The following is a 24,183-nucleotide window of genomic DNA, read 5'->3' on the forward strand; positions in this document are numbered from 1 at the left end:
GATGAGGACGTGGGGTGTTACATAAAACTTGATATACCATGGTTATTGTTTCTTGTTGGGGAATATTTGTATACAAAGACACTACATCCTGTGTTACCAATAGAACAGGATTTCTGGCAATGTAATGGCATCCAAAAGCTGTAACATATGAGTGCTGTCTTACACTTAGAACTAAGCCTTGCTCACTAATGGTTGAAGAAAACAATCTACAGATGCACTCCAATAATGAATCCCTAGCGTAATAGTACCTATTTCTGTCCCATGTTTTTGTGTGCATAAATACAGCCTTACTCATAATATTTCTGATGGTGAAAAGAGTGATTTGGCCAGAATATATATGTGGAGATTTTTGGCCAATGATAACGGTGAACTAACTTTGAAGCAGTTATATACTTCAATGTGGCGCTCCTATTTACTTAAGAACATAAGAACATAAGCAATGCCTCCGCTGGGTCAGACCTGAGGTCCATCGAGACCAACAGTCCGCTCATGCGGCGGCCCAACAGGCCCAGGACCTGTGAAGTAATCCTCTATCTATATCCCTCTATCCCCTTTTCCAGCAGGAAATTGTCCAATCCTTTCTTGAACCCCAGTACCGTACTCTGCCCTATTACGCTCTCTGGAAGTGCGTTCCAGGTGTCCACCACACGTTGGGTAAAGAAGAACTTCCTAGCATTCGTTTTGAATTTGTCCCCTTTCAACTTTTCCGAATGCCCTCTTGTTCTTTTGTTGTCCCTCTCTACTCTCTCTATGCCCTTCATGATCTTCTAAGCTTCTATCATATCCCCTCTAAGTCTCCTCTTCTCCAGGGAAAAGAGACCCAGTTTCTCCAATCTCTCAGCGTATGAAAGGCTTTCCATCCCTTTTATCAGACGTGTCGCTCTCCTCTGAACCCTCTCGAGTAACGCCATATCCTTCTTAAGGTACGGCGACCAATATTGGACGCAGTATCCCAGATGCAGGCGCACCATCGCCCGATACAACGGCAGAATAACTTCTTTCATCCTGGTTGTAATACCTTCTTGATTATACCTAACATTCTATTCGCTCTCTTAGCAGCCGCTGTGCACTGTGCCATCGGCTTCATTGTCATGTCCACCATTACCCCTAAGTCCCTTTCTTGGGTAATCTCATTCAATAATATCCCTCCCATCGTATAGTTGTACCTCTAGTTTCTGCTTCCCACATGTAATACTTTACATTTCTCAACGTTGAACTTCATCTGCCATCTCGTTCCCCTAGTTTGTTCAAGTTCCTTTGCAATTCTTTGCAGTCCTCTTTAGTCTGAGCTCCACTAAATAGTTTGGTGTCGTTCGCAAATTTTATTATCTCACACTTCGTCCCTGTCTCCACTTTTTGACTATTGAGTGGCCGGCGGTATTCTTTTCTCCAGCAGAGGAGGGTTGCTACATTTATGCTGTGATTTTCCAGCCCTGTTCTGTGGATGATATTCTGATTGAAAGTATGAACATCCCCACCTGGATGCCTCATTTCACATGTAGAGCTGCTATGCAAAACAGAACTAAGTGTGTTTACAATCATACAGGTACTTCACCCAACCTTTTCAGGTGATGAATTATTTTTTGTACGTTTTCTTTATCTGAAGGCATACTGACACCTAGGCCTTAAAGATTATAACTTTTGTGTGAGTGTGGTGTTGATAATACTATATCAGAATACTATATTAAATTATATTGGCTGAAATTAGATTACCGGATACGTTACAAGTTGCTGGTTATGGTATATTTATGTGTACATGGTTACACATGGTTACTTATGTGTACATGGGCTAGCATCAAGGTTTCTGGTGGACAGTAATCTGCCATATGATCCCCTTCCAAATCTCCATTCTGTGGAATGTGGTAATTTGTTTGTTCCGCCTGTTAAACACATGTAGAGGCCCACAGGCATGGAATGAGATCCCTCTAAACATCCAGGAGCAGGGAAATTTGTGCAATTTTAAGGAACTACTGAAAAAGTATTTGTTCTGTAAAATGAAATATGGGAATTGAAGCTTTAATATAATTGTAGACGCTAGTCGCTGAAATGTTTTGTTTGTTTGATTTGTTAATTGTATGTAATGTGATAATATTATGTAAGTACGTTTTAGAACCTGCTTTGTATAAAGCGGGATATAAATCTATAAACTACAATGCATTTGATGGGCACATTGTAGGAACAGTTTTATGACCTTCCACTGAGTGACCTTGGTTGCTTTCCTCTCTGCCCTACCTCTTTCCTCTTTGTCTTTTCTCTTGCCATTCCTGTCTTTTCTCATTAATTGTAAACCATCTTGTGCTTTGCCTCGGTAGGTGGTATATCAAGAGACGTAACAAACCATAAAACAGGTCTTTTTTTTCTTGTTGCAACAACCAGATCAAAATGTCAGTTCTCTTGTGCCTTAGTTTGCTGAAATATGTGGGAATGGATGGGATTCTTTACTAGAAATAATGACCTGCTCCCGAAAGTTTTACCAGTCTGGATAAAAATCTGTTGTTTGCAAATGTGCTAATACTAAGCCGTGCTGAAGTTAGATGTAAAATCAAATTAAAAGATTGTGAGCTTTTCCACTCAGAATAGTCTCACAGTTTGTGCTACTAGACGTTTACTTTCTTAGCTGAATTGCTATAAAAATGTTGATAGTGGATAAAGTTGGATGGAAAAAATGTGTAAAATCCTTATTTATGTCAGATAAGGAAAAATGAGGAAGTTGCTAGTACTGTAAAAGATAAATATTGAATTATATCTCACCAACTGATATGCTTTTTTTTTTTTTTACTTTAGGATTTGGCTCAGTATGTAAATGAAGTGAAGAGAGATAACGAAACCCTCCGTGAAATTAATCAGTTTCAGTTATCTATAGAGAACATGGTATGCCTATTTTTGTGTTATTAACTTTTTAGAGACTTTGCACACAATTTCTTTCCCAGTGGATTTACTGTATATAGTAACTATCTGCACATCTTTTGGATGTGAAAGGCTGGTGGTTGGAGATGGTGAAATCTATGGCGTGGTGTTCTGTGAATGGCCTGTAGAGTGCACTGTGTATACAGGAATACAGCTTTACCTGCTACCTTGAGTGTGAGCACAGTCTCATGAGGTTCATAATAGCAAGGCACTTGGGCTTCTTTCAGATGTTAAGATACTTGAGTTTATACTGTTAGAGTTGAATTATTTTGTTGCTTTTAAATATAAATGTAACTGTTTTCACCACAAAATTTTCCCTTCAAAATGCAAACATCTGGGATGCATATACAGTTCATGTAAAAGCACATTCTGACAGATGTTGTGAAGATTCTCTAATGTGAACTGTAGTGATTTTCATCTTGCCACAAAGTGTTAATTTTTGTAAAAATAAGTTGTGCCTTCAGCAGTGATGTACAGTGACCATTTTTTCCCTTTCTCTTCAGCTCTTTCTGTGCAATTAAGCCGAACTGCATTCAGCAGATTTTTTTACCATTGTACTTTGTGTACTAGAAGTCATGAATTTTGGAGAGACATCCATTTGTTGTCTGTTCTAATTTGCCTTTTCTTTTAGAACCAGTCCCTTTTATCATATGGGAGACCAAAAGTGGATGGTGAAATAAAAATGACTACAGTAGACAAACGCACAAAACAGGACAGGTGAGAATATACTGATGCCATAATTTGTATTTGTCATATAGGAATGACGTTCAGTCAACAAGTTACCTTTTTATCGAGCTAAATCTTTTATTGACTAGCTTTCAAGAATTATGGTCCCTATATATATATATATTTAGTTATTTAATATGTTGTCTTACATACCTCTAAATCTCCCAAAGAATTCGAGGAGGTTTACAAAATAATTAAATTGACTTAAGTAATGGCCAAAAATCTAATCAGGCACTTTGAATTTCCCTCTCTGTCCCAATGGGTTCACAGTCTAACTATAGTACCTAGTAATGGCGGAATAGAAATCTCTAATGTAATGTAATGTAATGAAATAAATAATTATTTACATTTACCTATAAAAGAGAAGGAAGAGGGAAAAGATAATGCAATAAATTCAATATTATAGGTGTGTAAAAGGCACAACAGAAGGGAAACCTTCAATATCAGAGAACCCCAAAGAATAATCCTAAAAATAAAAGCAGGGAAAAAATAGCAAAATTAAACAAGTCCAACAAAAATAAAGCAAAATAATAATAAACCCGTCATCCTCACTCTCAGAATATATATATATAAAATGTGTATACAGAGGTTGTATAAATGGAATAGCACAGTATAACCTCTTCTTTGTTTATTTTGTGACTTTTAAGGCATTTGCTCTACTGCCTGTCAAAGACAAAACAAAGCAGTTTACAATAAAAAGTTGCGGTAGAGGTTTCTACCGTGGCCCAAAGTGCTAAATACTCTGACACTGCTCCAGCGCTCGTAGAATTCCTGTGAATGTCGGAGCAGTGTCAGAGCATTTAGGGTGAGATTTTGTATAGGATGGTGGTTTCTGCAGCCACCTAAGAAGCGGTTGAGAATCGCACACCAACAACCTATACAGAATCGTGTCTGCCCTAAGGGACAGACGCCTGAACCCTCCTAACCGCCCCGATTCTCTAACTGGTGCCTATGTCACAGGGAATCGCCGAGGGATCCATAGCCATCAGCTGATTGTGATAAGGGAATCCCGCTGCCATGATCAGTTGAGTGGCAGCACTGCATTTGCGGCAGGGACCCCTGGCTACCCCCTAACAGTATGCCGGGCAGGAGGGATGTCCACTCCCTCCTGCCTCCCCCTCGCAGTATGCCAGGCAGGAGGGATGCCCACTCCATCCTGCCCCCTAACCCCTGCTGTATGTTAGGTAGGAGGGATGCCTGCTTCCTCCTACCCATGATTCCCCCCCCCCCAATTGAAGATAGGCAGGAAAGATGCCCACTCCCTCCTGCTGCCAAACACCTGATACCCCATGAAGCTGAACCCCCCTCAACACTCCCCCAAGCCTGCAAGCCCTCCACTATACACTCCTAACTCCCCGTATGTTTACCATGGAGTAGAAAATGACATGGGGACAAATTTTTCCCTGTCCCCACAGGAACTTAATTTCCCTGTCCTGTACCCGCGAGTATTGTCGCTGTCCCTGCCCCATTCCTGTAAGCTCTGCCTTAACCACAGAAACCTCAAACACTTATGATTTTAAAGTGTTTGAGGCTTGTGCAGATGAGGACAGAGCTTGCAGGAATGAGGTACGGACAGGAGATCTGAGCAGGAGAGAGCAGGAGAAAAGCAGCTACAGAGAGAGGCAGAGGGAGAGAGAAGCCAAAGGGGGAAAAAAGCAGATAATAGAACAGGAGAGAGAAGCAGAGGCAGGAGACCAAGAGGGGAATTAGTGAAAGTTAGCTCCACCCCACCCGACGTTGACCACTGAAGCTCTGCCTTAAAAGGGGAGGGGCCAACATAGCAGAGTTAATCTGAACAGGAGAAAAGCAGCTACAGAGAGAGGCAGAGGGAGAGAGAAGCCAAAGGGGGGAAAAAGCAGATAAAAGAGCAGGAGAGAGAAGCAGAGGCAGGAGACCAAGAGGGGAATCGGTGAGAGTTAGCTCTGCCCACCTCCCTGACATTGACCACCGAAGCTCTGCCTTAAAAGGGGAGGGGCCAACGGAGCAGAGTTGATCTGAGCAGGAGAAAAGCAGCAACAGAGAGAGGCAGAGGGAGAGAGAAGCCAAAGGGGGGAAAAAAGCAGATAAAAGAGCAGGCGCAACCACAGCAGACACAGAAGGCATCTGCAGCAGACTGGCAAGCAGGCAACAATGGAAGCAGCAGACGGAAGCAAGATGTTGAGCTACCCATTTTTCTGCATCGTCTGCCATATGTATGACTACCTCCCCTCTGGGATGCGGTCTTATGTATGGCAGACGATGCAGAGAACTGGAGAGCCTGAAGAGACAAGTCAGACTCCTGGAGGGTAGAATACTGGAACTGGAAGCACTTCAAGCAGCGGAGGAGGGAGACAGAGATGCAGAGAAAGTCCAGACAGAGGAAGCAGAGAACAAGACAGAGGACACCATCGAGGAAGAAGTCCGAGAGCTGGAGAAGTTCATAGAGGAGGCATACAGGGAGGCCGTGGAAAATCACCAGCAACAGTGGAACTACCGAAAGACACCTACAAGAGAGTGTGGACCACCTGTCAGACAACCACCAGCAAGAAATGGGTGACACAGCAGCGAGAACGAAGAATACGGATCTGCAGCAGGAGAGATGGACATACACCAGGGACACAGACTTGCGGCTGGAGAATCAGGAGAAGATAGAGAGGACAGCAATCGTCATGGGAGACTCCATCATCAGACAAGTTGACAGCCACATAGTGGGAGGAAGACTTGATCGGCTGGTGACCTGCCTACCGGGAGCCAAGGTAGAAGACATAGTGAGCTGCATCGACAGGATCCTCAACAGTGTGGAAGAAGAAGATACGGCGGTGGTGATCCATGTGGGGATGAACAACGTGAGCAACAGGAACTATAACATGGAAGTACTGAAGGACCAGTTCCGGATGCTAGGAAGGAAGCTGAAGACCAGAACTCAGAGGATAGCATTCTTGGAGATCCTGCCGGTACCCAGGGCAGATGAGAAGAGGCAGATGGAGCTGCAAGCAGTCAACGTGTGGATGCGGCGCTGGTGTGAGGAAGAAGGATTCCACTTCGTACGCAACTGAATGACATTCTGGGGGAAGAGCAAGAATACAGGAAGGATGGACTCCACCTCAGCAGAGACGGAATGAGGCTACTTGCAAGCAACATCAAGAGAGAAGTGGACAAGTTTTTAAACTAGGAAGAAGGGGAAAGCCGACAGTCGACCGAGAGAGAGAGTCGATGGTTCGGGAACCGGTATACCAAGAGGATATTGTGCAAAAATATAGAAGGAAAGACTCACCGGATTACAGACAAGACAGATCGAAAAGGACACAAGAGGGAAGGAAATGCACGAAAGGAACAGGCTGCAAACTCAAGTGTATGAGCTTTAGAAATAAGATGGGTGAATTAGAAGCCATGGCACAAAAAGATAACATTGACATCATAGGCATCACGGAAACATGGTGGACTGAGGAAAACATCAGGGACACTGTGCTACCGGGATACAAACTATACCGCAGAGACAGAGTGGCTCAAAAAGGTGGGGGCATTGCCATATACGTCAAAGAGGAAATTGAATCTACTGGAGATAACACGACACAACTGACGGATAAGTTAGAGTCTCTATGGGTCAAAATTCCAGGAACAAATGGCCTGGAAATGAAGATCAGCATCTACTATCGACCCCCAGGGCAGTCCGAAGAAATTGACGGAGAAATGACAGACGAGATTAAGCGCAACTGCAAGGAAGGCAACACAGTTATCATGGGTGACTTCAACTATCCGGGAATAGACAAGAACCTAGGCACCTCTGGCTGCATTAGAGAGACCAAGTTCTTGGATGCTGTAGGCGATTGCTTCCTGGAACAACTTGTCAAGGAAAATACTAGAGGAAATGCAATTCTGGACTTAATTCTAAATGGCCTGCGAGGACTGGCACAAGATGTAGAAGTAGAAGGGACACTGGGAAGCAGCGATCACAATATGATCCGCTTTGATCTGGACGCAGGGGAGAAACATCGGTCCAAAATGACAGCCACGGCACTGAACTTCTGAAAAGGGAATTACGAAGGGATGAGACTCATGGTAGGGAAGAAGATTAAGAAGAGGATAAGCACTATAAAAACATTAGAGCAAGCTTGGTCCCTTTTTAAGGACACAGTCACCGAGGCGCAAAATCTATATATACCGCGTATCAACAAGGGATCCAAGAGGAAAAAGAACAAAGAACCGGCATGGCTCACTGTAGAGGTGAAGGAAGTGATCAGAGACAAGAAAACTTCATTTAAGGAATGGAAAAGGTCAAAAACAGATGAAAACTGGAACAAGCACAAACAACATCAACGCAGGTGCCATAAGGTGGTAAAAGGGGCCAAAAGAGACTACGAGGAAAAAAATAGCTCAGGAGGCGAAGAACTTCAAGCCGTTCTTTCGATATATTAAGGGGAAACGACCTGCGAAGGAAGCGGTGGGACCGTTGGATGAATAAAGGGAGAGCTAAAAGAGGACAAAACAATTGCTGACAAACTGAACACATTTTTTTCGTCTGTATTTACTGAAGAAGAAGTACACAGCATACTGGAACCCATCAGGCTATATGCTGGAAATGAAGACGGAAAGCTGACAGGATTGACGGTCAGTCTAGAAGAGGTGTGTAGGCAAATTGATAGGCTTAAGAGCGATAAATCCCCGGGACCAGATGGCATCCATCCGAGGGTCATCAAGGAACTGAAAGGGACCATAGCAGAACTGCTTCAACTAATAGCCAATCTGTCGATCAAATCGGGAAGATTCCGGAAGACTGGAAGGTGGCGAATGTTATGCCAATCTTCAAGAAAGGTTCGAGGGGAGATCCGGGAAACTACAGACCTGTGAGTCTGACCTCGGTACCGGGAAAAATGGTAGACTCACTGATAAAGGACAGCATCATTGATCACCTTGATGGACACGGGCTGATGAGGACCAGTCAGCGCGGTTTGACGAACTTGCTGCACTTTTTTGAGGGAGTAAACAGACAGATAGACAAGGGCGATCAGGTTGACATTGTATATCTGGATTTTCAGAAGGCGTTCAACAAGGTTCCGCATGAACGACTACTTCGGAAAATTGCAAGCGATGGAATTGAGGGTGAAATACTCACGTGGATTAAAAACTGGCTGGAGCATAGGAAACAGAGAGTGGGGGTAAATGGACAATACTCGGACTGGAAGAGCATCACCAGTGGGGTGCCGCAGGGCTCGGTGCTTGGACCCGTGCTCTTTAACATCTTTATAAATGATCTGGACATAGGTATGACGAGCAAGGTGATTAAATTTTCGGATGATACGAAGTTATTCAGAGTAGTAAAGACGCAGGGGGATTGCGAAGATCTGCAACGTGACATAATCAGACTCGAGGAATGGGCATCGACATGACAGATGAGGTTCAACGTGGATAAGTGTAAAGTGATGCATGTCGGTAACAAAAATCTCATGCACGAATACAGGATGTCCAGGGCGGTACTTGGAGAGACCTCCCAGGAAAGGGACTGGGGAGTTAATAATATAATAATATAATAACTTTATTCTTCTATACCGCCATAATCTTGCGACTTCTAGGTGATTTATAACTGAAGAGAGCTGGACAATCAGTGATTTACAATATACAGATAGAAAAATTATAGTATACAGAATCTTGAAATGCAGCAATTACAGTATACAGAATCTTAGAAATGCAGCAGTTATAATATACAGTTTGTTTAGAAATTCAGGGAGGTCCTTTTTGATAAAGTGGTGAATTACATAATACTATTTGTTTAGAATTTTTTCAGGGGGGACATATTAGGTAAAAGAAAAGGAAAAAGAGAGAGGTGTAGTTGAAGTTTAGTTGACATATTTGTCGAATAAGGCCGTTTTTATGGTTTTTCTAAAGGCGACGTAGGTCAGTTCAGCTCCATTTATGTAGTTGTCCAGCCAGTGTTGTTGTTTGTTTGCTTGGTACTTAAAAGTTCTGTCCAGGAAGGTTTTGTATTTACAGCTGGTAAATGTTCTGATAGACAAGTTGATGAAGCCATCCACGCAATGTGCGGCGGTGGCAAAAAGACCAAACAGAATGCTAGGAATGATAAAGAAGGGGATCACGAACAGATCAGAGAAGGTTTTCATGCTGCTGTACCGGGCTATGGTGCGCCCTCATCTGGAGTACTGCATCCAGCACTGGTCGCCGTACATGAAGAAAGACACGGTACTAATCGAAAGGGTCCAGAGAAGTTTCCAAGTTTATTAGTTTTTAATATCCCGATCATAAAACAAATATCTGACCGGTTAACAATAAAATTTAAAAGAGAGAAAAAATTAGAAAGAAATAATAGTAAGTGCACAAAAGTAAATGAAGTGAACGTAAATGACGTAAACTGACAAACTGGAAAGTGAGGATAAATGGGGAGGAAGGGAAAAGTTACATAATTTAGAAGAAATGAGATAGAGGGGGAAGGATAGAACGAGAAGGGTAAGGGTGCATGGTTGATGAGGATAAGGCTGAGAAAAATATATATAAAAAAAAAAAAGTTTAGATTATGATTTATTAAAGGCATCTTGAAATAGGAAAGTTTTAAGCTTAGTCTTGAATTTGGGTAATTGAAGTTCGTCGCGGAGAAATTGAGGAAGAGAATTCCATAATGTGGGTGCAGTTATTGCAAAGTTGGTTTTACGAGTATAATAGGATTCTTTTAAGGATGGAATGAAAAGAAGTTTTTGGTCGGTTGATCTTAGAGAACGGGGGGAACTTTGAGGTATTAGTAATTTGTCAAGAAATAAAGGCAAATGAGAAAGTTTGATTTTGAAGGAGAGCAGGATAATTTTATAGATAATGCGGTGGGTGATAGGGAGCCAATGAGCCTCTTTGAGAAGAGGGGTGACGTGTTCAAATTTACCTTTTTTGTAAACAAGTTTTATTGCCGTATTTTGTATAAGTTGTAGACGTCGAAGTTCTTTTTGGGGTAGTCCATTAAAAAGAGAGTTATAGTAGTCTAAGTGGGAAATAACTAGGGAGTGAATAAGGATATTAATAGAGTCGGTATCTAAAATAGAACTGAGTGAACGAATGATACGTAATTTAAAGAAGCAAATTTTTACGACTGAACTTATGTGATCACGAAATGTAAGCTCTCTATCGAAGATAACACCTAATAATTTTACTTTGGTAACCATTTGTAGTGGTAAGGATTTGATAGAAATTGGTCCTAATAATGATTCAGATGTTTTAATGGGAAGAAGGAGACCGCAGGATTTATCAATATTGAGTGAAAGTTTATTTGAGAAGAGCCAGTCGCTTATAGTATCTAATTTATTGTTTAAATCTTTTATATCTGAGATGTTTGATGTGTTGATTGGATGAAGAAGTTGTATATCGTCTGCATAGGCGAAAGTTGTGACTAAGAAGAGTGACTAAGATGGTTAAGGGGTTGAAGGAGCTGCCGTACAGCGAAAGATTAGAGAAACTGGGCCTCTTCTCCCTCGAACAGAGGAGATTGAGAAGGGACATGATCGAAACATTCAAGGTACTGAAGGGTATAGATTTAGTAGATAATGACAGGTTATTCACCCTCCCCAAGGTAGGGAGAATGAGAGGGCACTCTCTAAAGTTGAAATGGGATAGATTCCGTACAAATGTAAGGAATTTCTTCTTCACCCAGAGTGGTAGAAAGCTGGAACGCTCTTCCGGAGTCTGTTATAGGGGAAAACACCCTCCGGGGATTCAAGACAAAGTTAGACAAGTTCCTGCTGAACAAGAACGGGCGCTGGTAGGGCTAGTCTCGGTTAAGGTGTTGGTCTTTGACCAGAGGGCCGTTGCGTGAGTGGACTGCTGGGCATGATGGACCACTGGTCTGACCCAGCAGCGGCAATTCTTATGTTCTTATGTTAGGAAAATAACTCTCTGGGATGGTTGGGAAAATGAGTTCCCATGGGGATGGGGAAAAATTTGTCCCTGTGTCATTCTCTACCATAGAGGAGGCATGTCTTAGGGTGGGTGGGTGGGGCTAGGGCAGATCTCAGGCATGTCTGCGGTAATCAGTTAATGTAGCTACATTGCTTTGCTCTATTTAGCATGTGAGCCCTGAGGGGGAAATTCTAAAAATGCAGCTTAAATTTAAACACCAATAGGCGCTAGGCTGGCGCCCAAGTTAAGTAACAAACACCATTTAAAACGGCAAAAAATGGCAGTAAAATCACCTATCGGTACCTAAATACAGTATTCCCCTGAAATTTGCAGGGGTTATGTTCGTGTAACCCCCATGAATTTTGAAAAACCGTTAATAGTGTAAACTCATCTCTACATCACCCGCATCATTCCCTTCTCTGGGGTCCTGCCCTCTTCTGAGGTTGCTTCCTGTTTCCGACAAGTCGGGACAGCAGTTGTACTCGTGCGACTGTTTGCTAGAAGAGAAGGGGGAGGAGCTGTGCTCACTGCAGAGTGCACGCCGGCTGAGGGCAGCTGGTACCTGTGAGTGAGCGCATTGTAGGCTGTGGCAAAACCCGCAAATTACTGATTCCACGAATCGCGGACTGCAAATTCACGGGGGTATACTATAATACATTCTAGAATGGTGCCTACATAAACACTTTGGGCTGTGAAATGCTACTGTGGGCATGGCTAACATCATGGCTATAGGTGGCCTAAAGCACCTATATAGGCACAATTCACGACAAAGATATGTGCCAGAAATGTGGGCGATTCTCTATAGGGCACTGTTGCACAATCAGTGGCCGCTTTGTAGGCAGCCGCTAGTATTAGCACCCTATAGAGAATCTGGGCCTCACAGTCTACAAAATAGGTGATGGAAAGAACTCACACACTAATCTTCTTTTTTAATAGCAATGTGCTAATGGCTACATTAGTGCAAGACCACTAATATAAAAAAAATTGAAAATCAGCCATTGTACTGCAGTGCTTAACATGGCCTTAGTGTGCAGGAAAGACACACGCAAGAGCGCTCTAATTCCACTTTTTAATGCTGCTTTATAAAAGGGCACCTTCAGCATTTGAATTGGTCCCCTAAAGAGACTTCAGTGAGAAGGTGGGGAAAGATCGAGGAGGGTTTTGTAGGCAATCTTTCAACTTTTTAAAGAGCTATAGATGTTTGATTTTTTTTTTTTTTATAACTCTTTAATTCAGTTCTTTTACTTCTGCAGACATATCTTCTTGTTTGACCAGGCAGTAATCGTATGCAAACGACGAGGCGATAATTATGAAATGAAGGAAATTATTGATCTTAAGAATTATAAGATTACCAACAATCCCTCCACTGATAAAGAAAATAAAAAGGCAGGTAATTCTATTACTAGTAAACCTAAAATTGTGATGAGGATACTCACAAATGCTTCTAGGCATCCCTTATTAACATAGGCAGTGCATTCTAGAATTATCTAGAATGAGAGTAAATAGGATGAATATAGTACACGTTGCTAGAGCTATTTAGGATGCATGTAAATATAGATTACTTAGTTGTAACGGTTAACCTATTTAGGAGGGTGCAAATATATCATACTTACAATGGTTAACTGTAATCTTGTGTAAACATAGCATACATATATAATAGTGTAATAATGCAAATGCAAACATAATAACCTAGCCAAGCACTTAGGAGACTGACAACAATCATGGTGGATTCCATCTGAATTTGTATTTAAAATCCATTACAGATGTCTTTGAAAACCGCTCTGAATTGACTCCCCAGTCATTAGTGGTATAGAAGCTTCCAATAAAGATAAAGATTCTGATCTTATGCAAATGAGGTACCCAGGATTCTGAATAACAAGATTCCTAGGACATATTGTTTCTTGTATGTAAGAGCCTCTTATAAAATTGCCCCTTGGGTTACAATGACGAGAAGGTGCGCACTAATATACAACTCTCACAGGGATGCATGTTTAGATGTAGTTTAGGCAGAGTTCATGCAAAGATGTGAAGTAAACTCTTAGCCCCAAATTCTTATATATAGCATCTTTTTAAAAAATCTTTATTCATTTTTAAAACTCACAATAAGTGTAACATAAAATACAATCATTTTAGACTTTAATATCACTTAATCTATCATCAAATTCTAATTCTCATCAAATATTCCCCTTCCCTTATACCCAACAATTATTCATAAACAAAAGAAATCATGAAATATTGTGCGTACAAATTGGTGTGCATAGCAGATTAGGGCCTGCAACTTAACTATTTAACCAGCCAATTGGCACTAATAATTGGTAATTAACACCTAATAATTGATGCTAATTGGCCCTAATTAGAAGTTACGCGCACAGGGAGGAGGGTGACATCACCGCTCAAGATGGCTGCTTAGGTTCTGAGCTCTGTGGGGCCCAGCGTCATTTCGGCGATAAATAGCATTTTAAGCTTGTTCCTGGCGATCTTCCTGTGGAGCATTGATTGCGGGAAAGGGAGGGCTTTTCGATATGCCCAGCGGCTCTGCAGTTTGAAAGGAATTGGCATATTTTGCTTATCGTCTTCCCCCTTCCCTGCAACGTTGTGGGTCCAAGATGGCGATGAAACAAGCAGCATGTACTGCAGGGCCTTTGCAGGAAGACGTACCTGATATTACTCAGCCGGTTGCGACCGATTCTTTGTTGGACTTTCATCAGATACTGGAGGAAATTAAATCTGATCTTAAAGCTCTGAACTTACCACTCTTTCCGCTGATTTAACGGGTGAGATTAAGGAACTTGGCGGCAGAGTACTGGAGGCCGAGACTCGATTGGAGGAACATCAAGATGTGTTGACTGTGATGGAGTTGGCTCTTCAGGATTGTAGATCCACGGATACCTACCTTTTAGATCTTTAAAGGTCTAGGAGGCATAATCTCCATTTCCGGAGTCTCTCTGAACTGCCCGATTATACTGACTGTGAATTTACGGTACAGAGGCTGGTGAGTTCCCTGTTGGCTGACACCCCACAGCCTTTGTCCCCCTAAGACCATTGGTATTGAGCTTGCTCATCAGGCTTTTGCCCATCAGCAGGCAAATGTCCCACGTGATACTGTGGCTTGTTTTACTAAGTATAAATGGCAGCATCTGTTTGCACTTACTTTTTATTTGAAGGGGAAATTACATAGAGTGTGCACTGTGGAAGATGGTCAAAGTTTATTTACAGATATATGTTTCCCCTTCGAAGACTGCATCTCAGCTGGAATCGAACTTCAGTGTGATATCATAATATAAGGGGGGGAGGGGTATGGGAGGAAGAAGGGAAGGGATTTTGCAATCTTATAAATATAAAATTTAATGAATCAAGGGTAAGGGGGGATGTTTCTTATTGTAAATTAAGGGAAAAGAGTTTTACACAGAAAAATTATAGAAGGATGAAGTATCTGTTGAAGTTAATGTGTTTTACGAATAAATAACTTAATGGAGCTTAAATTATTCTCGTTAAACGTTAATGGCCTCAACCATCCAATAAAAAGGAAAAAAACACTGTTGTTTTTAAAACAGCAAAATATAGATATATGTTTTATCCAAGAGACTCTTCTATCAGCTTTAGAGTCCAAAAAGCTAGAAGGAGATTGGGTAAAACATTGTTTTTTTTGCCCCAGCTGTGAAAAATAAGCAGGTGTAGCAATATTAGTACATAAAAAATGTAATGCTATGTTTAAATTGATTGCCGCTGATCCTGCAGGTAGGTGGATACATGTAGAAATGAGCAAGGGAAATACTACCATGGCGCTATTCAATGTATACGCACCTAATTCGAACCAGATTTAATTTTTTAAATCTCTACATCCATTGTTGTTATCACTGGCTGCTTCTAATTTAGTTGTGGCAGGGGATTTTAATGCTGTTATGGATCCTTTAATGGACAAAAAACCTAGCAGAATTATGAAATCATTAGGATTAGATAATTTGGTACAAAATTGTGATTTGAAAGATATATGGTGAATATTTCATTTTAATGATCGGGAATTTTCGTTTTGCTCCCATGTTCACAAATCATTTTCAAGAATAGACTATATATTTGTTTCAAATGCATTAGTTCGGCAAGTAACACAAACCTCCATTGATCCAATTATTTTGTCTGATCATGGTGGGGTGTGGATTAAAATTAAAATAATTGACCAAGATGATAATAGACCTGTATGGAGATTTGATAATGCAATGCTGGCGGAACCAAGTTTTATTGAGGAAATACAGTTAAAAATAAATGATTATTTTCAAATTAATAATGTGGAAGATGTCTCTATGGAAATGCTGTGGGATGCTTTTAAATCAACTATGAGAGGTCAAATTATTTCTTTTTCGGCACATATCAAAAAACAAATTAAAAAACAATTTTGTAGTTTGGAATAGGATATAAAGATATTAGAATCAAAATTGATTGACAAATGGGAATACTCTACATTACAAGATCTCTTGAAAGCTAAAGGAAAATATAATGAGATTTCTTCTAAAATGATAAGAAAAGACTTATTTTCTCAACAGGCATTGTATTATGCAAATTCAAATAAGGCGGGAAGATTATTGGCAAATTATCTAAAAGCAAAAAAATGAAAAACAAAAGTAGTATTGATAAAAGATGAAAAAGGGAATACATATTCTCAAATTGGTCCGATTTTAAAACAATTTCTAAATTTTTACAAAGACCTGTATTCTTCTGAGCCTTATTTAGATAAAGAAAAGGATGGTTTAGAATTTTTAAAATTAATTAAGGGACCAAAAATTACTGAGCATATAAAAGAAAGTTTAGAAAAGCCAATATCACTAAAAGAATTGCAAACAGCTTTGAAATCCCTTAGAGTTAGATCCGCTTCCAGGTGGTGATGGTTTTACAATAGAGTTTTATAAATCATTTCAAAATATTTTATTACCTTATCTGTTAAATTTATATCAGGTCCAACTAACTAATGGTTGTATCATAGGTACTATGGCAGAATCTGTTACTATAGTTTTGCCGAAGCCAAATAAAGATACCACATTGGTTTCAAATTACAGACCTATTTCCTTAATGTAGATGGAAAACTTCTAGCTAAAACATTGGCTTTACGCTTGGCCAAGGCTCTCCCTTTTATCGTTGCTCAGAGACATTCCTCTAATAACACCAGATTAGCTTTTCACATGTTAAGGCTCTCCCTTTTATCGTTGCTCAGAGACATTCCTCTAATAACACCAGATTAGCTTTTCACATGTTAAATTTAACAAAAACTATGAATGATCCGGCCTTTTCTGTATCCTTAGACGTAGAGAAGGCTTTTGATCGGGTGGAGTGGGCCTTCATGTATCAAGAAATTGAATGGTTTGGTATAGGTTCAGGATTTATACAAATGATCCAAACTTTGTATAGCTCCCCTGCTGCTAGATTATATATTAATAATAATTTCTCAGAGTGTTTTAATCTGCAAAGGGGGGGCTAGACAAGGCTGTCCTTTGTCTCCTTTACTTTTTGATATTGTATTAGAACCCTTGTTACTAGCTATTCAGCAAGTGAAAGAGATACAGGGTATTGCATATTCAGATCGGGAATATAAAGTTTCCGCTTATGCGGATGATATACTGCTTCATTTGAGAAATCCGGAAACAACCATTCCAAGCTTATTAGAAATGATAGAGAAATTTGGAAAATTTTCAGGGTACAAGATAAATTGGAGTAAATCAGAAGTTCTTCCACTTAATGTCCATTGTACAAAAGGATTATTTGAAACATTCCCCTTTCTGTGGAAAGAGGACAGAATAAAATATTTAGGCATTTGGATAAAATACACGTTGGAAGAAACAATGAAAGTGAATGAAAAATTTTTATTACAGAAGGTAACAGAAATGTGTGAGCAATGGAATCCTTTACATCTGTCTTGGTGGGGAAGAGTCTAAACTATTAAAATGATGATTTTGCCTGTGGTTTGTTATCAAATGGTTATGCTACCGTTTTTTTTTTTCAGGGGTCCTTTTATAAAAAGTTAAATTGTATTCTAACAAAATTTATTTGGCTGGGTAAAAAGGCTAGAATTGCTTTAGTATCTCTACAAAAACCGATTACAGAGGGAGGGGTAAGTTTTCCCAACTTCTATAGTTATCATCAATCCTATATTATGCGCCAGGGTGTGTATTGGATCCTCCCAGAGCCTGTTGATAATATCCCAGATTGGTTTTGGTTGGAATGGCGCCTCATGTTTCCTCTTCGATTATGCCATGTACTTAGTATCAAAATGCCTAGAGTATATAAAGAAAATAGATTACTTGTAGACATCAGGGGTGGGAAATTTCATGGTGAAAAATCAGGGGTGGGAAATTTCATGGTGACACCAGGAAGTTCTTCTTCACCAAAAGAGTGGTCGATCATTGGAATGAACTTCCGCTTCAGGTGATTCAGGCCAGCAGCGTGCCAGATTTTAAAAGGAAATAGGATACACATGTGGGATCTCTAGGGAGGTAATAAAATGTAGAGGGGATACACATGTGGTATCTCTAGGGGGGTAAATTCAGGGGGTGGGATTGTTAAAGTGGGCAGACTAGATGGGCTATAGCCCTTTTCTGCCGTCATCTTCTATGTTTCTATGACACATGGAAAACAATAAGATATGTGAGCAATCTATCACCTATCCCAATTAATAAATCAAACTATATGACTGAACTCCAAGATTCAAATTGGCGGATATAAAGTTATCTGGAAGCAGTGGATGATGGCAAGAATACGTGTATTAGAAGATGTTATTTCTAATGGTAAACTGCTTGAGTTTTCACAGTTGCAACATAAATATGGAAAAATCTCACTAATCTATATAGTTTAGAATTCTTATGCTTTCAGATGGACTTCCTGGGACATCAGGCCGCACAGTGGTACAAATTAATATCTGGATTTATAAATAAAAAACCAAAAAATGGTCTTTGAGACATTTGGAGCATTGAGATCAAGCATCAAATTACGGCGTCTCAATGGCCATGAATTTGGTCTTGGAGGATAAGATGTGCAATGTCTGCATCTATGAGACAAACTTGTTTTTTTCTGTTACATAGAGCATTTTGGACCCCTGTTCGTTTACATAAATTAGATAGCTCTAAGTCTGATAGATGTTGGCACTGCAATCTCAAAGCTGGGACTTTAGATCATCTATTATTCTATTGTCCATTTATTTTGGATTTTTGGAAATCAATATGGGGCCAAATAAATAATTTATTGGAAAATCCGGTGGCCCTATCATATGATACTATTTTATTTGGCATGTTAATGAGGGCAAAGAGTCAAATATCCTCAAAAAATAATAAGCTCTTGTTAATTATGACTGGAGTCGCCATTCAACAAATTACTTTTAATTGGAAGAATTGGAGTAGATTAAACTTCTGGTGGAATTTTTTATGTCATATATATAAAATGGAAAGAATATTAGCCATACAGAAAGGACATTTTAATAAATTTAAAGATGTTTGGGGACCATTAATAGATTATTGTAATGAGTAAATAACACTTTTCCCTTATTTACATAATTGTCACTGAGAGGGTGGGGGTGGGGGGGGGAGTTGATCTTACATTAAGTGCTTGGATTAGTAGAAAATAATATATTATAAGATATACATAATTAAATATGATATGGTAAGGGTGTGGGGGGAAATTTTATTAATTCAAGATGATTGTAATAAAAATTCAAGTGATGTTTGTAAGTTTGGAAGTTTAAATGTTATTTCTGTCTATTGTAAGTTGTAAAAATGAATAAAGAATGATAAAAAAAGAAAAAAAGAAAGGGTACTTTTTCATAAACATTATTCACTGGCTTTTTTGGCATCTAATAAGACTCAATTTGAAGACTAAGGGTGTGGATATTTTGGTATCTAATACTCTGACTTGGTAGATCCATTGTGTGTGACAGGGAGAGCCATTATCTTTTGCTCCAGCTTCAATTATATCATACTTTTCTGAACATTTATGCACACAATTTGGCTCAGGGGGATTTTTCCGTTTAGAAATCTCAAATTTTGGTGGAGAATTTGTCAGGTACACTGATTGTGGGGGGTAGGGTGGGGGATTTCTGGATAATTCTGCCCCAGTATTAAATTACAGTCAAGCTGATAGGGTGTAGTTGCATAGTTTTTTTGAATCAGTGGGGGTTGGTCAGTTTGTAGCAGGTATTACAGCCGGGTCTTACAGATTTTACTTATTATTCCCCTAAATATAATACCTATTCTAGAATTGTTTTATAGTTGAGTGGTCCGGCGTTACTGGGGCAGGTGTTGGCGGTTTCTATTCAAGCTAATACGTGGTTGGACCATGCCTTACTTTTTTGGTTCTGTCCTGTGAGCCTCAGGATTTAGGTAATAGATGTTGGCGTCTTAATGAATCTCTTTCGGCAGAACCCTCTTATTTAGTTCAGTTGGCGTCTAACTTATAGTATGATTTTTTTGCAGCATAAAGATACACCTGGGATTTCTCCCTTTATTTTGTGGGAGATGTTGAAGGTGGTGATGCGGGGTCATTATGTTGCCCTGTAGGCCCATGTTATCAAAGTGCGTCGGGAAAAGAAACATCAGCTTAGTGCTCAATTGGCTTCATTGGATGTGCCCTGTAAAGATTCTAGGGGTCGAGGGGATCTGCGGGAATAGCTTCATATAGTTAGACTCCAATTGAAAGAGCTGGGTTGGGCCCATGTGCCTAAGGCCCCGCCCACAGGAGAGGCCTAAGGCTCCCAGGCCTATTCTGATTGGCCCAGGCACCTCAGGCCCCACCTGTGGGCAGGGTTTTTTCCACCTGGGCCAATCCGGCCCCATTCAGGACCAGGCTGGCCTGCCGGACAGGCGGGCTTGGCACCCGTCCGTCTGGCCAACGTTCAGGTACGGGGTGGGGGTGGGGGGGTCGTGGAGTCGGCTGGGGAGGTCGCGGGTCAGCTGGGGGGTCCGATCGGTGGTTCTGGGGGGGGACAGGCGTTGGGGGGAGGGGGGTTGTGTCAAGGGCAGGAGGGCCTGGGATCCCTCCTGCCTGTATTGTAGTGGGGCGGTGGGGGTAGGAGGTCGCCGGGGCCAGGGGGGCTTGGGCTCCCTCCTGGTCCAATCCAGTAGGGGGGGTTGCCGGGGCCAGGAGAGCTTGGGCTCTCTCCTGGCCCATTAAATCGGAGGGGGGAGGGTCGCCGGGGCCAGGAGAGCTTGGGCTCTCTCTTGGCACGTTAAATCGGAGGGGGGTCGCCGGGGCCAGGAGGGCTTGGGCTCCCTCCTGGCCAGATCGAGTCGGGGGGGGGCACGATCGCCAGGGCAAGAGGGCTTGGGCTCCCTCTTGCCCCGATATCGTTGGGGATGCCGCGGCTGCCACGGGGCAAGAGGGCAAGAGGGTATGTGTGTGTGTGTGTGTGTGTGTGTGTGGGGGGGGGGGGTGATGCATCGTGGCAGGAGAAATGCCTCATCTTCCCTACCGCGATGCCATCACTCCTCTACCCGAGCTGCCGCAACCTGCGGCAGGAGAGATAGGGCATCTGCATTGTAGGGCAATGTAGCCACATTTGTGCAGCTTTAGGTAAGGCTATTGTATGATGACACATACCCCCCTTTTACAAAACTGCGATAGCGTTTTTTAACGCAGGCCGGCGCACTGAATGCGCTGCTTCCAATGCTCATAGGAACTCTATGAGTGTTGGGAGCCGCCCAGAGCATTCAGCACGTCAGCCTGCGCTAAAAACTGATATCGCGGTTTTGTAAAAGGGGGGGATAGGTATCTTTGTGTCTCTACGGAATAGTCTCAAGAGTAGCAATCCAGGTGATCTGTTATAAATTTATCATTTTCCCCCCAATTCTAGAAAAAGTACTTAAAAATACATACGCAGATTTGGGCACGTATCCAATTTGTGTATGCAATTTAATTGATAACAAGCCAATTAGTGCAAATAATTTAAATCTTAAGTAGCAATTGCTGCTAATTATTCGTAGTTTCAAATTAAAAGATATGCGTGTAAATTTAGGCGCAGGATCCACACTTAACTTTAGGCATGAAGTTTTCTGCCAGGATTTAGTTGATGCAAATGGACATGCCTAAAGTTTGGGTGATTTCTAGGTGTAAGCACTATTCTGTAAACCAGTGTTTCTTAAGATTTATAAAACTCCGGCATTCTAAGGGCTCCTTTTACAAATGTGCGTTAATGCCTTAACATGCGGAATAGTGCGCGCTAGCTGTTCCGTCTCCTCTTGAGCAGGCGGTAGTTTTATGGCTAGCAAGCGCTAATCCGGTGCGTGTGCTAAAAACACTAGCACACCTTTGTAAATGGAACAAATGTTTTTCGTGGCACATTATAATAGAAATTATAAAATTGCAAAAACAATGAAAAATTAAAGAATTATTTAAAGTTCTTTCATCTATGTGTGGGTAATTGTAACAATGATGAAATTAAAGTAGATAGAATAGAATTGCTTATCAATGCGATGGATGTGCTTGTTTTTGAGTGCAAATTAAACTCAAAACGTGGCTCAATATTTGACAAACACACATTTCATCATCCATCATCTGAAGTCGTTCTCTTTTTTTTTCCGATTTAATTTCCATCAGAGCTGAAAATCCAAGTGCGCAAAGATAAGAAGATCCAAATGGTAACAAAGCCTTTATTACTTTGTTACTCAAGTCAATATAGCTACTGTATGAAAAAAATAAAAATAAAATGACTTGCCTTTTGGTCCTTGAAAACGATCACGTCAAAGAATGATGCTTGTCTGGGCGGTTGAATCTTTACGCACATAACATTGACACAACCTTACGTGCACAATGTACATGTCATCCATTCCAGTGTATACTTATGAAGGGAATTTTTTTAAAATAAAGTAAAATTCTGTAATTTCTTGTGGCGCACCCGGAATCTCTTCGGGGCACACCACTGTGTCGTAACAGACAGTTTGAGAGATACTGCTATAAACTGAGCTATTTATAGAGTAGTGCTCAGATATGAATATTTTGCAGTCCAGAGTTTTGTAGGCATCATATATAGAATTCGGTCCTATTTGTGTACCTTAGTTAGCATTCTATCCAACAGACTGCCAAACTTGTCTTTTCTTTCTCTATAATATTGCTTGGAACAACCCGCCTGTCTCGTTACGTCAGGCACCATCTCTGGCGGTATTTAAAGCCAGACTTAAAAACCTACTTATTTGAAACTGCATTTAAACACTGACTGAGCCATCAAATCTGTCTGTCAATCCTTAATAGTCACCTACCACCTTTTAGCCCCCCTCTGTGTGTCTTTCATATTTAGATTGTAAGCTCTTCTGAGAAGGAACCATCTTTTGCATGTACAGTGTTCAGCGCTGCGTGCGCCTGGTAGCACTATAGAAATAATAAATTGTTGTTGTATTGTAGAACATGAATGGTCAGTACTGTAGTGTAAGTGATTAAGATGTGTAGATATGTAATTGACTTTTTTTAATTCTTTGTTATTGTGTTGTGACTTCTCAGTTCTCCATGACAGTTGTGGTCATATATTGCTGTATATGAAACTGGACGTCATTCTTTTCCACAGTGGTCTTACGGCTTCTACCTCACCCACATAGAAGGACAAAATGGGTTTGAATTCTACTGCAAAACAAAAGATTGGAAGAAGAAGTGGATTGAACAGTTTGAGATGGCCTTGTAAGTATTTTTTTTTTTTGCTCAACAGAACTACCTCTTTTGCTACTGTATAGTTAACATGAAATGTGTGCTTCTTGAAAATACTTCTTGGCTTCTACATTTGCAAAATTTTTCATGGAATGTGATGCTTCAGAAGTGTTCGTGGTTGTGTTTAGTTCTAGAGAAAAGAGCCATGAAATTCTACCAGAAAAAGATAGAGGGTGCTGTGGGCTGCCTTTCCTTTGCTTTTCATACTCGGAAGCTGGGATTGTTTCAGTGTTTCAGCTTTAAACATCTAGGGAAAATATTAATTGTTAAGCAATAAATATTTAACATGATGGTTACTGGTTTTCCATCTTTGTCTTGGTAAATTGAAATGCATTTTTAAAAGAGACAATATGGGGAAGCTGGCTTTTGGCCTAGTGGTTTTTTGACTGATTTATAGTTGAGGCTTTAGGTTGCTTGGTTTAATTTATGTCTCTGCTATTGTCTAAACAAGGTGAATATTTATAAACTGTGTAATGAATTTGCAGTTATCAAAATGCCCTGAAATGCAAAATATTATGCCAGTTTATGGTATATTTATCTGTGCCTCATTAATGTTAGCATAGGAAGAGCAGGCAGCTACTGCGGGGCTAGAAGGGAATATATAGAATGAGAGATAAGCAAAGATCTTTGCAAATCTAATGCACGTACGTGGCTACAGATATGAATATTTTGTTATTCCTTTAGAGCAGTGGTTCCCAAACCCTGTCCTGGGGGACCCCCAGCCAGTCGAGTTTTCAAGATATCCCTAATGAATATGCATGAGAGAGATTTGCATACCTGTCGCTTCCATTATATGCAAATCTCTCTCATGCATATTCATAAGGGATATCTTGAAAACACGACTGGCTGGGGGTCCCCCAGGACAGGGTTTGGGAACCACTGCTTTAGAGCATAAAAGCGACATTCTTCAGGCAGCTATGGACTGTTCAGTTCTTCTCAGGAGAATTTTGATGTGCTCTTCAATAAAGATATACAGTAAATGTTTAGTAAATGGTGAACAGTATCCCAGTCCATATA

The 24,183-nt window shown here is 40.7% G+C and overlaps 1 protein-coding gene across 2 annotated transcripts in view; it reads left to right on the forward strand.

The window, feature by feature from the left end:
- Nucleotides 1–24,183, forward strand: part of VAV3 (vav guanine nucleotide exchange factor 3) — a 571,528-nt gene that overhangs the window by 237,053 nt on the left and 310,292 nt on the right. For both annotated transcript variants that reach the window (XM_033916404.1, XM_033916405.1), the window contains exons 12-15: nt 2,785–2,871; nt 3,539–3,624; nt 12,756–12,888; nt 23,030–23,139. In XM_033916404.1, the coding sequence (XP_033772295.1) occupies nt 2,785–2,871; nt 3,539–3,624; nt 12,756–12,888; nt 23,030–23,139 (416 nt within the window). The remainder of the gene's footprint in view (nt 1–2,784; nt 2,872–3,538; nt 3,625–12,755; nt 12,889–23,029; nt 23,140–24,183) is intronic.

This window comes from Geotrypetes seraphini, chromosome 12 (assembly GCF_902459505.1).
Source record: "Geotrypetes seraphini chromosome 12, aGeoSer1.1, whole genome shotgun sequence".
NCBI lineage: Eukaryota > Metazoa > Chordata > Amphibia > Gymnophiona > Dermophiidae > Geotrypetes > Geotrypetes seraphini.